This window comes from Centroberyx affinis, unplaced genomic scaffold, assembly GCF_046629955.1.
Source record: "Centroberyx affinis isolate AG114_WGS23_722 - 3 ecotype Tasmania unplaced genomic scaffold, CSIRO-AGI_Caff_v1 ptg001252l_1, whole genome shotgun sequence".
In the NCBI taxonomy this organism is placed as follows: Eukaryota; Metazoa; Chordata; class Actinopteri; order Beryciformes; family Berycidae; genus Centroberyx; species Centroberyx affinis.
Genome location: NW_027279763.1, coordinates 90702 through 112680, shown reverse-complemented (window position 1 = coordinate 112680; position 21979 = coordinate 90702). Strand labels below are relative to the sequence as shown.

Below are 21979 nucleotides of genomic sequence, written 5' to 3'. Positions count from 1 at the left end.
ATGCTTTTCCTACTGCTCAAGTCATGTTTTGATTGGCAAGAGTCATGTCTACATTACAAGAGAGAGACTACTGTTTCTTTCTTAGTCTTTAATAAGTTTGGAACAGAGCCAGTTGATTATGAGGTATTGATTATTTCTAACAAATTCATTCAGTACAGGATACAGTCAAGTGTACATGGAAAAGTTTTGGAAGAGGATAGGAAGATTCAGCGGCTCATCAATGTGACTGGGTTTAAAAATGTGACTATGCATATGTGAGTAGTTTTAGGTTACACACACACACACACACCATTTTTAAAGAAGAGCACCAGACTCTTTAAAGACATGTGCTTTTGTTTAATGACAATATGAATGAGATAACAGAGATACAGGAACCTGTATGCATGAAGAATCATACAATAGATGTGCTAATCTGAGCCTAGTTCACCCTAAGTCACATTGACTTAGTTAACACGTGACCTGACCCGTAGTCTGAGATTTTATGTGATTCTCTACTGATCCCTGAGCATGACATTTGTCAATGGCAATGTTAATAACATCATTTTGTACATCAGATTTGTGGGTTTTAGAGCTGTAGATGGATGGATGGATACTTTGCATGATGAAGGATCAAACCTTCCAGGACCTTTCCGGTACAGAACAATCTCAAACTACTAGGCTATCCTGCTCATCTCAACTTTTATTAGTTACATACTGTTGCAAGAAATTGTTGGAGTGTTTTTCCACCCCAAGGAAAACAGAGTACAGAGGCAAGAGAGGAAATTAGGGTATTATTTAGACGGTCAGGATTAATACGAACGTCAGAGGACAGATGTAGGTCCAGACGCAACACTCGTCATGGGTTTCTGCACCAAAGCAGACAAATTCCTGCACATTTATTTTTCCAATAAAGAAAATAAATCCCTGGTATGAATTGAATGTAGTTTTTGTCTTCTAAGTGTGAAGAGATGGACAACTTGAGGTACTTATGTACCAACACATGCAGTCTTATCATCCTATATAATGCCTGAGTTCAGAGGTTAAGATCAGCTGTCACAGCGTGTGACAGCAGTGTTGTGTAATATTGCATAACAACTATGCAAGTTGTCAGCGTGTCTCTATATCAGTGCCACCAACACATAATTCCTCTGCGTTTACTGCATTTGTTGGTGGGCGAAGTGAACGGAAAAATCACTACCATCCCTCAACATCCCTTAAAAAGCCCTAATTCAAGGCACTTTAACCCCAGCAGCCAGCAAATACAGGCTGCACCTGTATTTGATACAGTACAGATACAGATACAAAGAGCATGTACGCTCAGCACAAGGTTAAAAATCTTTTTTTAAAAGATTTAAAATTGTTTGCTTGGCAGTGTACCGTAACATGCATATAGATGAATTAAAAACAGTACAAATATGACGTTGGAGTACCTTATGCAGATTAAAGACCCAATGAAATGAAAAATAACTTTGCCGATGTTGCTGGACTTAGTGTTCATCTTTTCACCAATACAGTACCAAAAATGACAAAACATATTGATTTCTAGTACCAAAAACGTAGCACTTTCTATGAAGCCTGTGTCTATAATACATTATAATCATACTTATAATGCATTATGATGGCATTATAATGTGTTATAAGTATAGTTATAATCATGCATAGACAGTTACATTGTTTTATAACATTACTCATAATCTGTTATAAAGCTTTTTCATTTAAGTGGTAATGAAAAAGCTTTATAACAGATTGTAAGTACTGTGTTTATAATGTTATAAAACATTATAACTGTCTATGCATGATTATAACTATACTTATAATGCATTATGATGGCATTATAATGTGTTATAAGTATGATTATAATGTATTATAGACACTGGCGTCATACAAAGTGTTACCAAAAAATAGCACATTTTCTGCTGATGACTCCTGCACTTTATTATGTATCGCAACCATCTGTGAAGAGCATTCCTCACTCATTCCTCATTTCCTCTCAGCGTACTGAGCAGCACTCTGGAACCAAATCCTCTCCACTTCCTCCTTTCCCAGTTTCCACAGCTGGAGAAGAAGGCCAATGCCCGTCTTGGCCGTGATCATCAGATACTCCTCATTTTCAGGATGTAGGGACACGGCGCGCCGAGCCAAAACCAGCGACTGGCAGAAGCGGGACAGCACCAGCAGGTAGAGGGCGTCCTTCTCCGCCTCGTTGAGGGGGATGACGCTCTCCCAGCCCGCCAGGACGGGCCCGCCCACCTGTGTGGGCTCAGGGTGCTCGAGCATCATGTACATGATGGTGATGGCGAGCTCGTAGATGTAATAGCCGCTGTTCATATCCCCAAAGTCAATGATACCAGAGATGCTGTGGCCGTTAGTCTTGTCGGGTTGCACCAGCACATTGAGGTCATTGAAGTCGCCATGATTAATGCCTAAGACAGGAGATAAATATTACATGCTTCGCATGTGGGAAAACAAAATAATAACTCATACATTCAATTATATATGCAGTTTCAGCTGATTGTATACAATGAGAATCATGGCAGGGAAATGCGTAATGCTCCCCGCTCCCTAAACAACTGACATTGGGTGTAAATGTGCAAATGTATAAATGTGAATCAGGGTAATCCTGAAAAAAAGCATACATGAACATGAAAAAACACACAAGAAATTAGAAGGCAGGAAGCAGTATGGCCAGCGCACATTAAACAAACATGTAAACATTGAGCACATGCAGAATAGGCGAACAGAAAAACAAACAATAATGAAAAATAAGAAGAATTCAAAAAGAGTTCACTCTTCCCTGACAAGCTCTTCTCATGTACAGTCAAAGCTTTTAATTTGAAGAGATGCTCATCATCCACTCTTTGACTTTGGTCTTAAAGGTATGATGAGACTGAACTGCTTTGATTTATTGAGGCAGTTTGTTCCACTCCAAAGCACCTGTATATAAAAGTGTATTTTTACCAGAATTACTCTTGTACCTAAAAAACGCCAAGTTAGAGTCCCTTGCTCTTGTATTATAGTTACGGACATCTCTGATATATACAAAGTAACTTGAAAGGTGCCTTGAGGGCCGCACTGTTGACAAATCTGTATACCATACTGAGTTTAGTTTGAACAACCCTTTTAAGAATGTCAGTGTATCAGATGATAGTAAATGATTTTCTGCACCAAAGCTACCAAGACAAATTCCTGCACATGTATTCTTCCAATAAAGAAAATTAAATTATGTGTACCATACCAATAATTAGTGTACCATCTCTGGCATGAATATAATGTAGCTTTTGCCAGAGATGTCGTCTTTCCTGGATGACAAAAAAAAAAAAAATGAATGTCAGTGTACCAAATAACCAGCAAAACTCAAAGACAACTTAAAAGTATCCAGGAGAGAATCTGATGAGTAAATATTACACTCACACTTGCGGAAACTGGAGCATTTGGGGGCCACAGAGGTCTTGTATTGCTGTATGACGGACTTCACAGCCTCCTGGACAGGCTCTCCATCCATCAGACAGACGAGTGGCTCCAGGAGGGGAATACTGGACAGACTCGATATGAACTTCTCTCTCTGCAGCACGCTCAGGTGAGGGTGTTCCAGCTGGGCAAGATAACGACGATGATGATAATGAGAAGAAGAAGAATGAAGAAGAAGGCAGAAGAAGAAAAGTAGAAGAACAAAGGAAGGAAAAGGAAGAAGAGTAAACTTTTTGTAGCACTTTTCAAAGCCAGTACAATCAACAATAAAAATGTCAGACATTAATTAAAAACGGATAAAAAAAAGAATAAAACAGGCAGAGAAAATTGATTATTTAAAGCCTCCCTGTAAAATGTATTTTAAATTTAAAAGATGCCAGTTTTGCCCAAGCAAAGCAACCCTAACCCTAACCCTAACCCTAACCCTAAAGCCTTGACTTGATAAAGCCTTGACTTGAATAATGAACACATGAAATGAATTAAATAAACATGGTGAATCATCACTTTAAACTAACACCACTGATTGTAAAACTATGATAATCTTACAGTTTATGATAAGAAACTTTAAAGATTCACATAGTCCAGCACTTTGATGTTTCAACATCCCAAAAGCATTTTTAAATCAGATTTGTTGGTATTATAAAACACTGTGAATGACCTGAGCGTTACCTCTTGTAGGAATTTGTCCATCGTGGCTGCCGTCTTGCCGACTTCATAAAGTAACTGCGGTGAGGCAACAACCTTGGAAATGGTTGTTCCAGGCAGATAAGTCAGCAGCCGCACCAGGTACTTCTGGCAGCCGAACCCACAATCTGCCAAGACCAAAGAGAGGATTAGTATTACAGCCGTTTCCTGGCTCCAAGCCTGTCCATTATAATAGAGCCTTGCTCAAGGGCACGCTACTGATAGCTGTTGGGGGGGGGGGGGGGGGGGATACTTCTCCCTCCTGAAATGGGTACCTGCTATGAGGTGATGATGCTCATTGCAAATCATGGGAGTGATTCAAAATTCAAAAGTGCCTTACAAAACTGGTGGATAGTGTAAGATTGTACTATGTGCCTGAACTAAAGCCGCATGTAGAATACAGGATATAGAATCTATATAGTTTACTGATCCTCACTCTGCGATGGAGGCTCTGGGTACGGGAGCTGAACACGCAGCAACCCAGTTCCTCTGTCCAGGCACTGACTCTCTCACACACACGCACACACACACACACCTAGACTGATATTCATCTTGATGCTTTGGCAATATTGTCTGTTAACTTTCATGCCAATACAGCACATTGAATTGAATTGAATTGAGTCTGACGTAAGAAAGGGAACTGAATGAGAAACCTGCATTACCATACCATGCATTTCATGACTTTTATGCCGATATGGCATCATGACTGATTTTCAAGGATCCACACAGCAACATAGCAGATTTTTAATAAGTATTGATTTTTCAGTGACAGTTATTTGGAGTTGACCAGTCCAAAACTATCTAAAAGTATTAAATTACAGAGTCAGAGTTAAATTCAGTCAGAGTTAAATGCATGGTGTTGTTGCACTGCAACAACACCATGCATGATTTGATTAGCTGGGTGTCAGGGGGGAATGAGTCTCACCACAGTACTCTACTGAAGCTCTACTGATACTGCAGGTAGCACAGTCCGGTTTGAAAAGGCTGTCAGTTGAATTTTAAAGTTCACTTTTGTTTGAACATTTAATAAAGATGAATAAAACAAAACCTGTGATAATATTTTACTTGGATAGTCCAATGTTGAACTATCAAGTGACAAAAAGTAGATGTGAACAAAGTGTCATTTGCCTATTTGCTGTATTTCTACTGTAATAACAATAATAATAATAATAAACATTATTTTTATAGCACCTTTATTAACAAGGTTACAAGGTTCTTTACAATACAATGAGAAGAAAAAATTAAAATAAAAAGACGTTGAATACAGATAATAGATAAAGGAATAAACAAAGGTAAGAGCATGCAGTACAAGTGTAATCAAATGAAGGAACTAAAACATACATATACTGAACCAGAGAAGCCCTTCACCACATGGAAAACTTAGTTTAACCCTGACACTAAGATTAACCCTAACCCACACACTACTTGTCACACCAACAGCACAGCGATTTCAAAACACATCTAAAGATTACATTCACATACTGACTTAACGACATGAATTGTTGTGGTTTTGTAATGACGGTGATTCTGGCACTAGAGCTGTTAGTGTTTTCTAAGGCTAATTTATTGCTTTTGCCCTGTGAGATGGCGATAAATCCATGTATTCAACAAGGTCTATTACAGGCTCAACTCAGATTAGTTTGGCACCTTAAGCGGTAGGAAAAACCACTCACTATCAAAACATAAGAGATTTATCATGCATAATAGCGTGTGAATGTTCTACAAACACCTACTTTACTTGTATCAACTGAGGATTAAGCCATAGCAGGTTTGGACATCAATCAAGGCAACCTGAGTTTCATGTATTTCTGACAGAGAAAGACTGACTGCAAGCTGCTGTGAGAAACACAGCTACAGCTGAACAATTAATAAAAAAAAAAAAAAATGGAAATCACAATATGAACTTCTGCAATTTCCAAATCGCAAAGGCTGCAATTAATTGCTCAAGAGAGAAAGGAGCGTCCAAAATGGATTTCTAAAAAAGGTGTTTAGCTGCAGGTAATCTTTGGTCCATGAACCAAGTACTATATTGGTGAAAACCGTTTATCATACTCAAACTCAGTAAATCCTGCACATTGGCACAAAGTTCAAGAAAAACTTGATATGAATGATGATGATGATATGAATCGCAGTTTAAATCGCAGTGGCAATATTCTGTCTAATAATCGCAATTAGATTTTTGTGAATATCTTTAAGCCCTACTGCAAAAAATGTTGTAGTCTAAATTTTCTTCAGCTTACTGGAAATGGTAGCAGTCAATGTTCTGATTTCTATATCAATACTTTTGATTTATGGTGCAGCCCGACTACAGTACATCTCTCTCAGATCCAACACATTCGTCTTGTCTCACAATGTGTTAGCTGGCATCATCACAGTTTCTCTTCTGTGGTTGACTGTTGATCAGCAGAGATGGGGACTTGCGTCACATGACTTGGACTCGAGTCAGACTCGACTCAATTTTAATTGCGACTTGATGAATGAAAAGAAGACTTGAGAATTAACTTGACTTAGGTTCTGGTGACTTGGGACTTGACTTTGACTTGTACTTTGATGACTTGAAAAGGTTTCTAAAGTCTTGACAAAAGATCTTGTGTTTTTGTAAATGGCTTAGATTGAGAGTTAAGAGATTTGTTCCACCAGGCGAGTGAATTTAAATTCTGTTTTCTGAATTTGTATGGAATGATTGAATTTATTGAAGTTGAAACTGATTATAGAAATCAAACTCATGATGCTCTTACCAAGTTTTTATCCTATTTAAACCATATTGCATTGAAAAGTCCTAGATATTAAGTCTTCTTTAAGATATTAAATTGATACTGGACTGATTTGTTCTGACTTGATTTGGTGTTTCTACATTTAGACTTGAGACTTGACTTGAGTCTTGTGCCTCAAGACTTGAGACTGACTTACTACTCGAGCGAGGCCAACTTGATCAGACCTCTGTTGATCATTTAGATCTAGTTAGGCTCTTTCTCTGTAAAATCCTTAGAGTCATGAATGTGATAAGGGGCTATAGCAATAAACAAACTTGAACTTGAACTTGATCCCTCAGGTCTGAACAGTGTGACTGGACTCCTACCTATCTCTTCCAGACTCATCAGCTGTCCCTCGGTGGTGGGCAGGACGGTCTGAGTAGGAAGCCCCCGCTGGTGGAGGAAGGCCATGGCGTGGGTCTGCACCTCCATGAGGGCGAGGTTCTTACTGTCCGCCGCGTTCATGACCTTCAGCACGTACTCGCCGCCCTCGGCCGGCACCACGTAGAAGTTCTGGTCGTCGTAGCTGGGCAGCGGGCGGATCTGAGACGGCGTCAGCCCGAACAGCCTCTTCACCATCTCAGACACCTGAGGAAGGCTGAGGTTGGGTTTGGAGTGATTCGCTGACATTTACGCTGGATGAAAAGAGCATGGCAACAGAAAGAGAGGATGTTGTGAGATTAGGGATGGGACGATTTAATGAAATTCAATATATCGCAATACAAAAACTGTGACAATGCGTATCGTGGGGCAGAAACATTAATTGACCATCACAATTTCACAAGCTCTCCATCCAAATTATCTTAATGACATTATTAAATTGTTGTTTACATTCTAGCAATCCAATGGCATTGCTAGAAAGACTTGTGGCTCAGAAATGTTTTGATTATGGCTCACTTTGTCACTTGATTTTTTTTTTTTTATACTTTATTGCAAGAATTTACGTAAATTTACAATTGCCTACATATGATATTGTTCGCACTTATAGCATCTTACAATATTTATATATTTTATAGTGAAAAAATAATAATAAATAAAAAAAATAAAAAAATAAAATAAAATAAAATACAATTAAATAAATTATAATAATAATAATAAAGTAAAAAAAAAAAAAGAAAGGAAAAGAATGAGAAAAGATACATAGGCTAGTATGATGGTGCACATACATATACACACATACACATACAGTATACATATACATGCATACATACTCATATATACATGCACATCTGTACATACCTATACATATTAAAATTTAATTTAATAAAAAAAAAAAAAAAAAACCCTCTTCAAACTCTTCAAAGCTGAATCCTTCAATATTGTTTAATTGTGGTCCACATATTTATTCCATTTATTCCACCATTTCCAGTATACAGTATCCTGTATAGGTATCTGTCTATTTCTAATGTGAGTTCAGATGGTGATATACCTTAAATAATACATTTTGGTTCAAGTGCCTTTTTAATTTGGAAAATTTTCATGATAGAGGTTATAATTAGTTGCCAGAACATTTTTAGTAATGGACAGAAAAAGAACACATGCAAGTGATTTGCATTCTTTTCACCTCAGCTTCTCCAACAGTCTGGTTTAATGGATATTGTAAATTTTGATTGTATTTTTGGCGTGATAAAGAATCTTGTGTATATTTTCCATGAGTACTCCCTCCAATACCTAGAATTTGTTGTTTTATGTATTGCTTTATACGTATTTTCCCAGTCTTCCTCTTTTAACTGTCTAAGTTCCACTTTGACTTGATTGTATCTTGTGTTTCAATATTATCTTCTAGTATTTTATATATTTTGGAAAGAGTATTCTTGATGTCCATGTTATATTTTTTTATCATAAATCTTGTTAAGGGGTGCTGCTCTTGGTTGCCTTCTCTTTTTTGAAAATTATTGATATAGTTTACAGTATAAAGTTGTAAATATTTATAAAAATTTGACTGAGCTAAATCAAATCTATTTGATATGGCTTCGAAGGAATTAACATCATTCTTAATTAGTATTTGTGAATATATTTGCAGTCCTTTTGCTGACCAAACTTTTAACACATTATCCATTTTGTTTGGTTTAAATTGAGGGTCCCATGCCATTTCTCTGAGATAAAGTAATTCATTGTGTATTTTATGTTTTTTACAAATTTGTTTCCAGTTATATGGAGTGTTATTAGTCCATCTGTTTTGCCCTTTCAATTGTGCAATATCTTTCTTATCTATAAAGGGTAATGTCTTTATTGAAAGTGGAGCCAGCTCTTTTTCTATCATGAACCACTTAGCTTTTGTACTGTCATTAGTCCATTTCATTATGATACCATGATACTTATTTGTGTGGCATGAAAATAATTCTGTAAGTCTGGGAGTGCTAATCCACCATGTTCTTTAGATTTCATTAATGTTTTAAGTTTGACCCTTTTCCTTTTATTATTCCAGATAAAATTAGTTATCATTCCATTCCATCTTTTAAAACTTTGTGAGGAAATTGAAATCGGTAGGGCCTGAAAGAGGAAGAGGAATTGTGGGAGGACCACATTTTGGTATCTACTCTACCAAAAATAGAGTCAGGTATTGTTTTCCACCTGGTCAGATCTTGTTTAATTTTTTTCTCTAGATTCTGATAATTAACCTCATAGATTTTGTTTAAATCATTATGAATTCTTATTCCTAAGTATTTTATTGTACTTTGGTTCCACTTAAATCTGAGGTTTCCTTTAGAATCATCTGTCAGTTGTTTACCTATACATATAGACTCACATTTATTTTCATTAATTTTATATCCTGAATGATCACTATATTCTTTTATTGTTTTCATTAGTTCTGGAAGTGAGAGTTCAGGAGAGGTAAGGTACAGAATGACATCGTCCGCATACAGTGCTAGTTCATGACATTCCTGGCCTATAGTTAGCCCCTTTATTTTATCTTGCTGTCTGATCGCTTCAGCAAGCGGTTCCATACACAGGGCAAAAATCAGTGCAGACAAGGGTCCCCTTGTCTGGTCCCCTTATATATATGGAAGCGTCTTGATAGAGTACCGTTAACTCTCACTTGAGCAACTGGGTTTTTATACATTAATTTTAACCATGAAACAAATGTAGGGTGAAAACCAAATGCTTTTACTGTTGTGAAAATGTATGGCCACAAGACTCTATCAAAAGCTTTTTCCGCATCAAGTGTCAGCAGAAGTAAATCTTTCCTATTTTTTTGTGAATAGTCGATTATACTTAGAGTGCGTCTTATATTATCTGATAAAAATCTATTAGAAATAAAACCAGACTGATCTCTATCTATTATATCTGGCAAGATGTCTTTAAGCCTATTTGCTATAATAGATGTTAATATTTTTTGATCTGTATTCAGTAATGATATTGGTCTATAAGAGGATCTATCTGTTTTGTCCTTTCCATCTTTATGAATAACTGTAATTACAGATGAGTTCCATGTCGATGCCCAAGTCCCTGATTCTAGGGCAAAGTTATAGGCTTTTTGTAATAGAGGTGTCAATAGTTCTCCGAACTCCTTATAAAATTCATTAGTGTACCCATCATCTCCTGGGGCCTTCTCTTTTTTTAATTTCCTAATTTGTTGTGATATTTCATCTGCTGTTACTGTTTTAATAAGATTAACATTTTGTGATAATGAGACTTGTTTTAACTTAAGTTTTTCAAGGTATATTTCCGTTCTTCTTGTATCTGTATTGTCAGCATCATCCTTATATAAATCCTCACAGTATTTTGCAAACGCTTCCGCAATTTCGCTTGTATCTGTTAGAATTTTAGATGTATCATCCTTTAACTTGGTAACATAAGATTTACTTTTTTGTTTCTTAAGCATGTAGGCTAAAATTTTCATTGAATTTGATCCCTCATCATAATGTTTTTGTTTTGTAAGTATTAATGATTTCTCCACTTCTTCTGTCAATAATCTATCTAATTCAGCACGTTTCTGCTTTAGCTGTTTGTTTAATTTCAGATCATGTGATTTTTTATGTTTGTCTTCCAATACTTTTATTTGTAGTTCAAGTTCTGTCTTATTTTGTTCCCTTTGTCTTTTCTTTACTGATGAATATCTCATTATTTCTCCCCTTAAGACCGCTTTCGCCCCTTCCCATAAAAAAATAAAATTATACTGTTAATTTCTTCTGTATCATTTAAATTTAGATATTCATTAAAAGTTTTTTTGACTGTCTCTTTTAAGCCTCCATCCTGTAAGAGTGAGTTATTCATCCTCCATAAGTATTTCCCTTTCTTTGAGTTAACTTCACTGTTAGAATAACCATGGCGTGGTCTGAGTTATAATCGTTATATCTTTATTAAACATGAAGAAAGAGTCCAATCTATTATATGTAGAGTGTCTATTAGAATAGTAGGTGTAATCATTTGTTCTTGGATGAAGTGTTCTCCAAACATCTATCATTCCCAACTCTCTACACGCTCTCCTCAAGATATTTGCATTTTTCTCAGACTTATGTTTAAGTCCTGCTGTTGAATCTAAGTTAGGATTTAAGACAAGATTCAGATCACCTCCAATAATAATTGTTCCTTTTCCTTGTTACTATTAAATCTATAATTTGGTTCATAAATTCAGTGCCCTCATCTGGCGGGTAATAAATATTTATAAGAGTTATTTTGATGTTTTCTATTCTGCCCATCACCAAAACAAACCTTCTTTCCTTGTCCACTATACTATTTGTCTTCTGAAATGGTATATGAGTTTTTATAATAGATAGCTACTCCTCTCCTTGATGAGCTATATGAGGAGGAGAAAACTTGAGCATTTGCAATTCTACCCAACTTCTTATGTTCCTCTTGTGTCAAATGCGTTTCTTGGAGAAACAATATATCTCCTTTTTCTTTTTTCAACCGTTGTAAAATCTTCTTTCTCTTGATACAGTTATTGAGACCATTTACATTTTGAGAAATAATATTCAGATCACCCATAATTCCAAAAGAGTTGTACATAAACAAAATTTAAATATTCAGTTTTACTAAAGTTTAGGCAGGATTGCAAATTTTCCATGCAGTTATTCAGCCCCGAAGAGTTAGAACAAAACGTGTTATAACAAAGAGAAGTAAAACAGTAAACAAACATGTGCAATATAATCATAAACATAAAGTCAACAGTATACTTGGATCCTGATATGCTACCTTAGAACCTGGGTAGCTGAATTTTTTTTATCCATGCATATCTCATTGCATGGGTAGTCTGTGTTCTATTTATGAACACCTGGTCTTTGAAAGAAAAAAAATAGAAATAAAGAGAAAGCTCCTTTAGAAAGTAAACTCCTTTCTTCCCGTTCCTATAATCTTCCACTGTCCCTCTAAACTATAATTGGTCCACTACCATCCTAATCTTTATATGAGCATAGGCAAAACTAAAAGGCTTCTACAGAGGTTCTCACTCTTCTCTCTGTTTATCGGATGCAGTTACATAATTTAGAATTTAAAAAAAAAGACCACCACTGATATTTTTTTCTTTCATTTCCTTTGATTTCACAGTCTTATGTGTTTTTGTTTCGCATTTCAATAGTCAATTTCCCTCCTCTCCCTCACACCAACCCTCCTATTTTTACTCATTTACCTGTTATATATCAATAGTCACTCTTATTCACTCCCAGTCTCCATATTCCACCTTATATAGCTCTCCTATCTGATATTCATAAAAAAGAAGGGAAAACAAAACAAAACAAACAGAAAAATGACTAAATATATATAATATGTGTAATCAGTCATTTAAAACTTAGTGCCAAATAAGTAAGTTACACATATAAAGAGAGAGAGAAAGATGAGAGCGTAAAACATAAATAAATAAATTAGGGAGGAGGGAGAAGCGAGAGAGAGAGAGAGAGAGAGATTTTTTTTCCCATTCATCCACTGTGGACAAAGTTATCCTATTATTTACATATATAGGTATCGTTCATGTTTCAGTCCATTCGAAATAGATGTGTCACTCACTCTACATCAAGACTTTTCTCGATGCCCTGGGGTGGCTCAATGGGCCTGCATGCACTCCCTCTCCTCTGTCCACGTTGTACAATATTCCATTCATCATCCTTTTGTGGACTTGTTTGATGACTTGATCCGTCGCATGTGATACCCAGTTCTTTTAAGGCCTTAGATGCTGTCTCCTGGTTGTCATACGTTTTTGAAGATCCATCGCCATTGACGATTTTCAGCTTTGCTGGGGCAATGACATATGATTTAATATTTTTCTTCCTCAGCTGATCTCTCATCGGTTTGTACATGTCTCTCTGTTGTTTCATTCAGAGTCACTTTCTTTGCCCATGCCGTCTGTAGTATTCTTTTCTTCGTATCATAGTTCAAAAAAGTTGCGATGATCGGTCTGGTTTGTTCTGTATTTTCTCTGTAGATACGGTGTGCCCGGAGAATATTAAAATCCCCTGTCATTTCCAGTGCCTCCTTGAAGAATTTACTGAGAAAGCTTGTCATGTCGTTACCCTCTGTTTTCTCTGGGATGTTGTAGCCTACATGCGGATATTATTTTGTCTGGACTTACTTTCAAGGTAGTCCATCTGTGTCTCCATTTCTTTCATCATGATCAACAAATACTCATTTGTTTTCTGTCGGAATATTTGTTGGTCCTGTATTTCTCCAATTTCGTGGACTCTGTTGTCTGTTCGCTCCAGTTTTTGCCGTAGTTCTGTAGTTTGTTCTATTATTTTCTTGATGTGTCGTTCAGTCTCACAGTCGTAATAGTGTCTTTCAGTTCGTTGATCAGCTGTTTTATTTCCATTCCCTCTGCCATTTCGGATACCGCGTGGGTCAATTGTTTGGTAGACTTTCCACGTTTCTTACACTCTGCCTTAACAAACTATTTTGTTGTCGCACCTGATCAGAGATTCATTCCCTGCTAATATTAATCTAGTTTTGCTTCTTCAGACCTAATTACATTTCTGATTATCAAAAGTCAGGAGTGGTTTAAAGGAGATTCCGTTTTTCTTAATCTGCCGCCATCTCTCCGTGGCCGGAAGCCCCCCCCAGTTGATTTCTCACGGTATGTTTTTCTGTCTCTCACCAATCCAGATTGATTTGCATATCATCTCACATACCATTTAAACACTTTCTGTTAGCTCAAGGAGGTTTATAGCAACAGCCAACTAAAAAGGTTTCTGATATGGTAGGTGCAGCTATACCCATTATACTTCGTCATCATCCCTCATATAATTACTACGCAATACTGTTGGAATGTGACTTTAGGTAGCAACACCACCTCCAAATCTTTCCTATGTAAGGTAAATCTATCAGTTGTCAAAAGAATTGTCTTCAAAAGTAGAATGAAGGTGAGCCTCTGATACAGCCATAATGTGAACATTGTTTTTTGCATAGCTGATTCATGAATCATTATTAGTGGCATGTTTGGACCTGAACATCATACTTTTGGTTTTTGCTACATTCAAAACAAGTCTATTCTCACATTATCCGGTCGAGTAGCACTGCAATTATCCAAAACATAGGGCATGTCATTGGTAAATACTGAAAAGAGTAGCGGCCCAAGGCAACTGCCCTGAGGCGCGCCGCACTGTAAGCATGTAGGGGAGGAAAAACTACTATTAAAAAACACACACTGCATCGATAAGTAGCTATTCATCCAATTGATTGCTGTAGGACTAAACCCATATGCAGTTAGTTTCGTTAATAATAACCTATGGTCTATAACAGTGGTTCTCAACGTGGGGTCCGGGGACCACCAGGGGTCCTTTTGAGGGTTCCAGGGGGTCCCCAGCAAATTGGTGAATTGTTAAACTTCAGCATTATTTCATTTACAAGAAGTTAACACAATTAGAGAATGCAGAATGACTGTTTTGATCATAGTTTCACTGTTATCTCTCTACCTACAATACAGATAGTCATGGAATTCTGAACAAAATAAATAAAATAAATTGTAGGAGCTACTTCATTAGTTTGATTATTTCATTATTATTATTTGTTATTTTTGGATTTGTTTGTATTTTATTTTGTAGACACTAGGGGCACTAAGCACCAGACCAAGCACTGGTTGGGTGAATGGCAGGATAAATATTAGGTGTGTCAATGTCAGTTGATGCACCAAGAAGATGTTTTTTTTTACCAGAGCAAGAGATAGGCGGCATGATGCATGTATGTTTGCTTTTGAACTGGAAAATATATAGTCAGGTAATACAGTTCCAACCATCATTTTCTTGTCAATATCAGATAACCATTTGTCGATCATCTCTGTCAGTGCTGTCAGAGTTTAATTCATTATGTGAAAAATAGTGTCGTATCTGTTCAAGAACAACTTTTTCCATTAGCTTGCTCAGCACTGGAAGAAACGGGTCTATTGGTAGATAAACTCTCCCGTTTGTTTAATAGTCAGCATACAGCATAATTCACCTCAGGGTGAAAATCAATAAAGTGTCAGTAGAGTGCTTACCTGAGGCCGTTTGATACAATGTGATGAAACAAAGTTATGGGCAATATGCTGATTTCGGCTGATATGTGTCCGGTCCTTCACTGCCTGCACCGATGCAGGGAGCAAATGCCTGCACCGATGCAGGGAGCAAATGACAAAAAAATAAGACGTCCGGTCGGATTTTTCAAAATAAAACTCTTATTAATGTACATACTATGTGCAAAGTTTTTTGGAATAATAGCTACGAAAGTGAAAGGGAAAAGAAAGACTATTTTTCATGTCATTTTCATGGCATGGCAATATCATATCGATGTATGGCTGTATAGCAATGAGAGCAAGGTGATATGAGCCTGTGTCAAGTCAGCAGGAATGGAACAAATGTCACTTACAGTTATACATTTCAACTTAAAATCCTAATTGATAAACCTGTTGCAACATTATTTGAGTAATAGCCTACAAAGAACAGAAGTGAAAATAAAGGTTATATATAAGGATGAATCTGTTAATAAAATATCACTGTTTTGGTAAACGTCTTTTTCACCGCGCACAGCGCACATTGATAGACATTATGACCAGTGTCAAGTCAGCGGCTGTTCCGCTGAGCGCTAGCCAGAAAGATGACAATACTTCCGGTCTGATTTTTCAGAATAAAAGCGCAATTTATATACTTTATCAAATATTGACTACAAAGACTTTATTTTGCACAAAAAACAACAATTAAGCAAGAAAACTAAAGCAACCTAAGCAATACTTGGCGTTCTTCTCCCTGTTGCCCTTGACTCGATCTGGGGCCAGTTGCATAAAGATAGACCTGGTCTTAATGTGACTTTAAGTCAAACTTGCTATAGACGTTTATATTTACCTGTTCCTACTACTTCTTGGTTGTTGTAGATCTCTAATGGGTTGTTTCTGTTTCTAAAGACTCGCTCTCTTCTTCAGACTCAAAGACCAAAGATTTGGCATCTTGTAGCCTATGTAACAGCTACAGTATTTAAACTTCCCACTCTGACAGTCAGGCCGACTCGTTGCCATAACAACAAAGTTCTTAACTCAAGATTAGCCGGGGGGAAGGTGGCTAACATTCCTACCTCAAAATGAGTCAGTTGTAACATTTAAGTAACAGACAGTCTTAATTAGACTATTCCAACCTGAGAATCGAAGACCAGTCTAAGGCTCAGACTAGTCTTAAACTAGCTTCATTCAACTGGCCCCTGTTGTGGATTCCACACAGTCTCTTGGTCTGCCACAGCATCCTCCACAAAGACAAGGGAGAGCAACACATTTTAAAATGCATTCACTCATGGGCAAATGAAACAAAAATGTACCCAAAAAATTACAAGTTGATTGTCTGAGGACTGTCTCGGCTCCACTGTCACCACATGCTTTAAATATTCTGATGCCACTCCTGAAAGACACTAACTCTGTCCCTATCAGCACTCCATTTCCCATTTATCTTCACCTGAATGTTTCCAACACACAAGCTCCTCAGGCAATGCAAAAGTAAACCATGCTGGAATTTTTCAAGCAGCCAGAATAGTCAAATATTCAAAGCATTTTTCTGACCTTCTTTCTGAAAAGTGCCATTTAAATACATGAAGTTTACTGTATTAAGGTGGCAGACAGGCTAAAAAACTGAGATGCATCTGAAGACTCTTTCTGTTTTCCAGATTTGCTTCTGCTCCACATCATGACCCAGAACGTATTTATTTCTTTATTTGTCGCTTCAGCTATGCCACTTTCATTAGCCTGTAACAAAATCAAAGGACATCTGGTGCTCTTTTGTCCAGTTTTGTGCAGAACTCTACGAGGCCCTGGAGCGGACTCTGCCCCGGCACATCACACTGCATTTTCTGCCTCTTTCCACTTCATTTAGTTCAGACGCAGTGTGGTGAATTCACAAAAACAGTTATGTCCCCAAATGTATGGGGATAAAATATATGATACAGAAGTTACAAGGGTGTTACTACAAGGATACGCTTATCTCATGATACGATTCGATATATGAAGATTCACAATTCGATAGAACCACGATACGATGTGATAAATAAAAGTTCAATGACAACAAAGTCTTATTTCTGAGCCACAGATCTTTCTAGCGATGGCATTGGCTTGCTAGAATATAAACAACAATGTAAAAATGTCATTACAAAGTGCAAATAATATAATTTGGATGGAGAGCTTGTGAAACTGTCATGGGCAACTTATCTGTGATTACTAGAGCAGAATAAAATGGAGCTAATATTGCGATTGATTTTTCTGCCCCACGATACGTCCGTAGTTACTACCAGAGGGACAAACCTGGAAGCATAGCCAGCGCTCTCAAAAAGTGAATGAAATGTGCCTTTATACAGCAGTGACACTCAACATTTTTCTTTTTTTTTTTTTTTTTTGGACAAATCTCTTTATTTGTGAAAACACAACTGATACAGTGCAATTCACAGTTTCTGACAGTGTTATCACCACTTTTCTTGTTATTCATCACATCACTACATATAACCTAAACAAATAAATTAATTAATAAGAAAACAAACAAACAAACAAACAAACACACCACACATCAATGAAATGAAAATCGGTAATTAAGGTGGAGGGGGGAACTCAGCAGGACTGTTTATCAGAGGACTCATTCTGGGGGGATATTAGGTAGATTATCAAAATAATCAACAAATGGTTGCCATACCTTGAACAAACTGTTGTTAGTGCCTCTGAGGGCAAATTTGATTTTTTCTAAATTTAAGAAAAACATCACATCTTTTAGCCATGCAGAAAACGAGGGGGGTTTGGGGGATTTCCAAGCCAATAGCAATGACATCAGTATCACTAGACTTGCATGGTAGATGGTCAGACGTCACTCCAAATATTGCCACATGAGGGCATGGCTGTATTGTTACCTTTAAAACCTTTGATAATGTATTAAAAATTTCCATCCAGAACTCATAAAGTCCTGGACAGGACCAATACATGTGAGTGAGGTTTGCTTCAGGGTCACCACAACAGTCACATTTTGGGTCGGATCAAGGATATATTTCCGCCAATCTAGATTTACTAAAGTGCACTCTATGGACCACTTTCAGCTGAATTAAACCCAGCCGTGTAGATGAGTTTATCCTGTCTAAAGCTCCATCCCAGCAATACTCTGACAATTCTTCACCCAACTCTTCTTCCCATTTGGATTTGATTTTGAGTATTTTGTCTTTAGTTAAAAGCATCAAATCAAAATATATACCTGAAATAAGCCCTTTATGAGTTGGAGATAATGTAAGAAGTCTTTCCCATGCAGATTCAGAAGGAAGCTGTGGAAAGGAGCTAAACTTACAAAGTGAAGGAAAGCTGTGAAAAGTATCACCTTCATAGAGGTCTTTAAAACAATTTAGACCTAAATGACTCCATTGAGTAAACGTAGAATCTAAAATGGAGGGTATGAACAGGTGATTATTGTTAATGGGGGCTCGTGTTGATGCTGAGTGGAATTTAAAATGACAGCGGTATTGAATCCAAATCTTTAATGTTGAGAGCACTAGAGGGTTGGATGAGTGGCGGGAGGGAGATATAGGTAGGGATGAGAAGACTAACGCAGGCAAAGAGGAAGATCGGCAGGATTGTGCTTCTAGAATGCACCAATCGGTGTCAGGAGCATGTAGCCAAAAAAGCAAGACCACCTCCAGATCTAGGTCTTTGCAAAAGATTTTTACTAATTCTGGGAACTTTACTACTCCAAATAAAATTAGACATAGCTTGGTCTATAGATCTAAAAAATGATCTGGGTAAAAAGAGGGGGAGACACTGAAATACATACAAAAACTTGGGGAGGATGTTCATTTTAATACACTGCACTCTCCCTGCCAGTGACAAGGGTAAACTACCCCAACGCAGAAAATCAGACTTCATGTTGTTAAAGTTGGCCCGTGTGATCTTGATACTTAAATATTTAAAACCGGAGGGTGACAAGTGAAAAGGAATGTCTGTTTGTTTAATCTGTAAGGCTAACGTGTTAATGGGAAAACATTCACTTTTTTGGAAATTCTATTTATAACCAGAGAAAGAGCCAAAATCTTTTAAGATGGATTGGATAGTAGGGATAGAAGATACAGGATCCTCTATATACAACAAGAGGTCATCCGCATACAGAGAAACTCTATGTTCCATGCCATATCGAGTAATACCACGCAACCTAGGTGATGTTTTAAGGCCTATTGAGAGGGGTTCAATCGCGAGCGCGAAAAGTAATGGGGATAATGGACATCCCTGACGTGTCCCTCTGAACAAAGGAAAATAGGGAGAGTGCAATGAATTAGTATTCACACATGCATGGGGGTGGGACTAGAGAAGCTTAATTCAGGAAATAATAGTATCACCAAATCCAAACTTTTGCAAAACTAGAAACAGATAATCCCATTCTATTCGGTCGAACGCCTTCTCAGCATCTAAAGAGATGACGACTTCCGGAGGGAGAAGGGAGTCTGACGTATGGATAATGTTCAAGAGTCGCCGGACATTGGAGAACGAGTGCCGACCTTTGATAAAGCCAGTCTGGTCTTCTGAAATTACCTGCGGCAGAAAAGACTCAAGGCGCCGAGCTAATACTTTTGCAATAATTTTCTGTTCTTGGTTTAGGAGGGAAATTGGACGATATGAGCCACATTCTGTGGGATCTTTATCCTTCTTTAAAATAAGTGATATGGTAGCTTGTGTAAGTGTGGGGAAGAGATCCATTACTCAATGACTCATTGAACACCTCCAACAAGATTGGGGCTAGTTTGTCGCTAAACCTCTTATAGAAATCAACTACATAACCATCAGGGCCTGGCGCCCTGCCACTCCGCATTGACCGAATAGCTGCAGTGATTTCTTCAAGCTCAATAGCTTTTTCTAAATTGGTTGCCGTCTCAGCTTCAATAGTTGGAAACTCAAGGCTATCTAAAAAGGAGTCCATACGATTCTTATCAGCTGGAGGTTCAGATTTATACAAGGTAGAATAAAATGATTCAAAAACTTTATTAATTTCTTGAGGTTTAGAAGTAAGAATGTTAGCACTAGAAAATTCAGTGAGACGAGGGCAGCAGTCGTAATTCAGCGTCCAGGTGAGAACAGCAGCAGGGAAGAGCAGGGCGGCACTGATGATGAAGAGCCAGGGCAGCACCCGTCATTGCCAGGTAGAACACTGCACTGGAGTCAGAGAGAGGAGCGAGAGAGAGGACACGAGGCCGCGTACACACACACAACACAACCAGACACACATACACCCAGACACACACGCAAGTACAGAGGAAGGGGAGAAAACAGCTGCACACAGAACACACAGGGTCAGAGACACGATAAGTGGGAGCAGCATCAGGGATAGCACCGAAGCTGGCGCCGACGGCCACTGAACTGCACCGGAGTCTGAAAAGGGGAGAGAGGAAGGGGAGAAAACAACAGCAAAAGAACACAAGGGAGACACGTTAGGTGGGAGCAAGACCAAGGCCGGCGCCGACGACCGCCAGGCCGGAGCAGCACCTGTCCACTGGCAGGTGGAACACTGGATCGGAGTCTGGGGAAGGGGAGAGAAGACAGCTGCACACAGAACACACGGAGTAAGAGCACGTCAGGTCGGAGCAGCAGCAGGGATGGGACTAAGGCTAGCACTGGCGACCATTGCACTGCACCGGAGTCTGAGAAAGGGGGGAGAGACAGGTGCACACAAAGACAATGAAAACACGGAGAGAGAGACATCCAGGTGGGAGCAGCATCAGGGATGGGACTAAGGCCAGCACCGACGACCATCAGAGCCGGGGCAGTACCCGTCTGCTGACAGCTAGAAGACTGCACGGGAATCTGAGAAAGGTTGGCGAAAAACACACACACACACACACACACACATGCACACAGCTATGCAGAAGCAGCACAAAACCCAGACGTATTTGGGCACAGACACGCTCGTACAGACATGAGATAGAAAGTGATTGGACTCAGTGTACCAGGAGGCAGGCCTATGCTATGTTCCCAAAGGCAAATTTCTACATAAATACTGTCTAGGCTAGGGTAAGAGAATAGACTGTGTCGAACCCAAGCCAAGGGTGCTAAGGTGGGTCATATGATTGCGAGTATATAAATAGGTTTTGAGTCTAGAGTTGAAGATTTCAACAGAATTAGCTTCCCTGACTGTAAGAGGCAGCTGGTTCCAGAGATAGGGAGCTCGGTAGGAGAACGCTCTACTGCCTGCTGATTTTTTCTTGATTCTAGGGACAGTCAGGTAGCCAGCGTCCTGCGATCAGAGGGCACGAGGGGGAATATAAGGGATGATGAGGTCGGATAGATATGATGGTGCAAGCCCATGTAACGATTTATAAGATAACAGAAGCACCTTAAAGTCAGATCTGGCTTGAATTGGGAGCCAGTGAAGGAAGGTTAGGATTGAAGTAATGTGGTCAAATTCTCTTGTTCTGGTTAGTATTCTGGCGGCAGCATTTTGCACGAGTTGTTGATTTAGACACTTCCCCTCTCCAAGACACTCTAAAGGATCTCCCTGAGAGGTAGGACTCAAACCAGCGGAGAGAAGCCAAGCTCAGCGAGTGTGGAGAGGAGGATTTGGTGGTTAACCGTGTCAAAGGCAGCCGATAGGTCATGCAACATTAGAACAGAGGACTGACCGGCAGCTCTAGCTGATCGCAGTGTTTCCACTACAGACAAGAGCGCAGTCTCGGTAGAGTGTCCGCGTTTGAAGCCAGACTGG

General features: G+C 38.4%; 1 protein-coding gene across 2 annotated transcripts; it reads right to left on the bottom strand.

Annotated features, from left to right (window-relative positions):
* Positions 1 to 1914: 1914 nt before the first annotated feature.
* LOC139648735 (hydroxylysine kinase-like) lies at positions 1915 to 15356 on the bottom strand. 2 transcript variants are annotated; one of them, XM_071524952.1, is made up of 5 exons: positions 15289 to 15356; positions 7211 to 7519; positions 4117 to 4259; positions 3391 to 3571; positions 1915 to 2402 (listed from the first exon to the last, which is right to left on the bottom strand). In XM_071524952.1, the coding sequence occupies exons 2-5, from the start codon at positions 7512 to 7514 to the stop codon at positions 1960 to 1962; spliced, it is 1071 nt and encodes a 356-aa protein (XP_071381053.1). In that variant the 5' UTR covers positions 7515 to 7519; positions 15289 to 15356; the 3' UTR covers positions 1915 to 1959. The 2 variants fall into 2 exon arrangements, with proteins under 2 accessions (XP_071381053.1, XP_071381054.1); XM_071524953.1 differs by lacking the exon at positions 15289 to 15356 and having other exon boundaries at positions 7211 to 7538.
* Positions 15357 to 21979: the final 6623 nt, after the last annotated feature.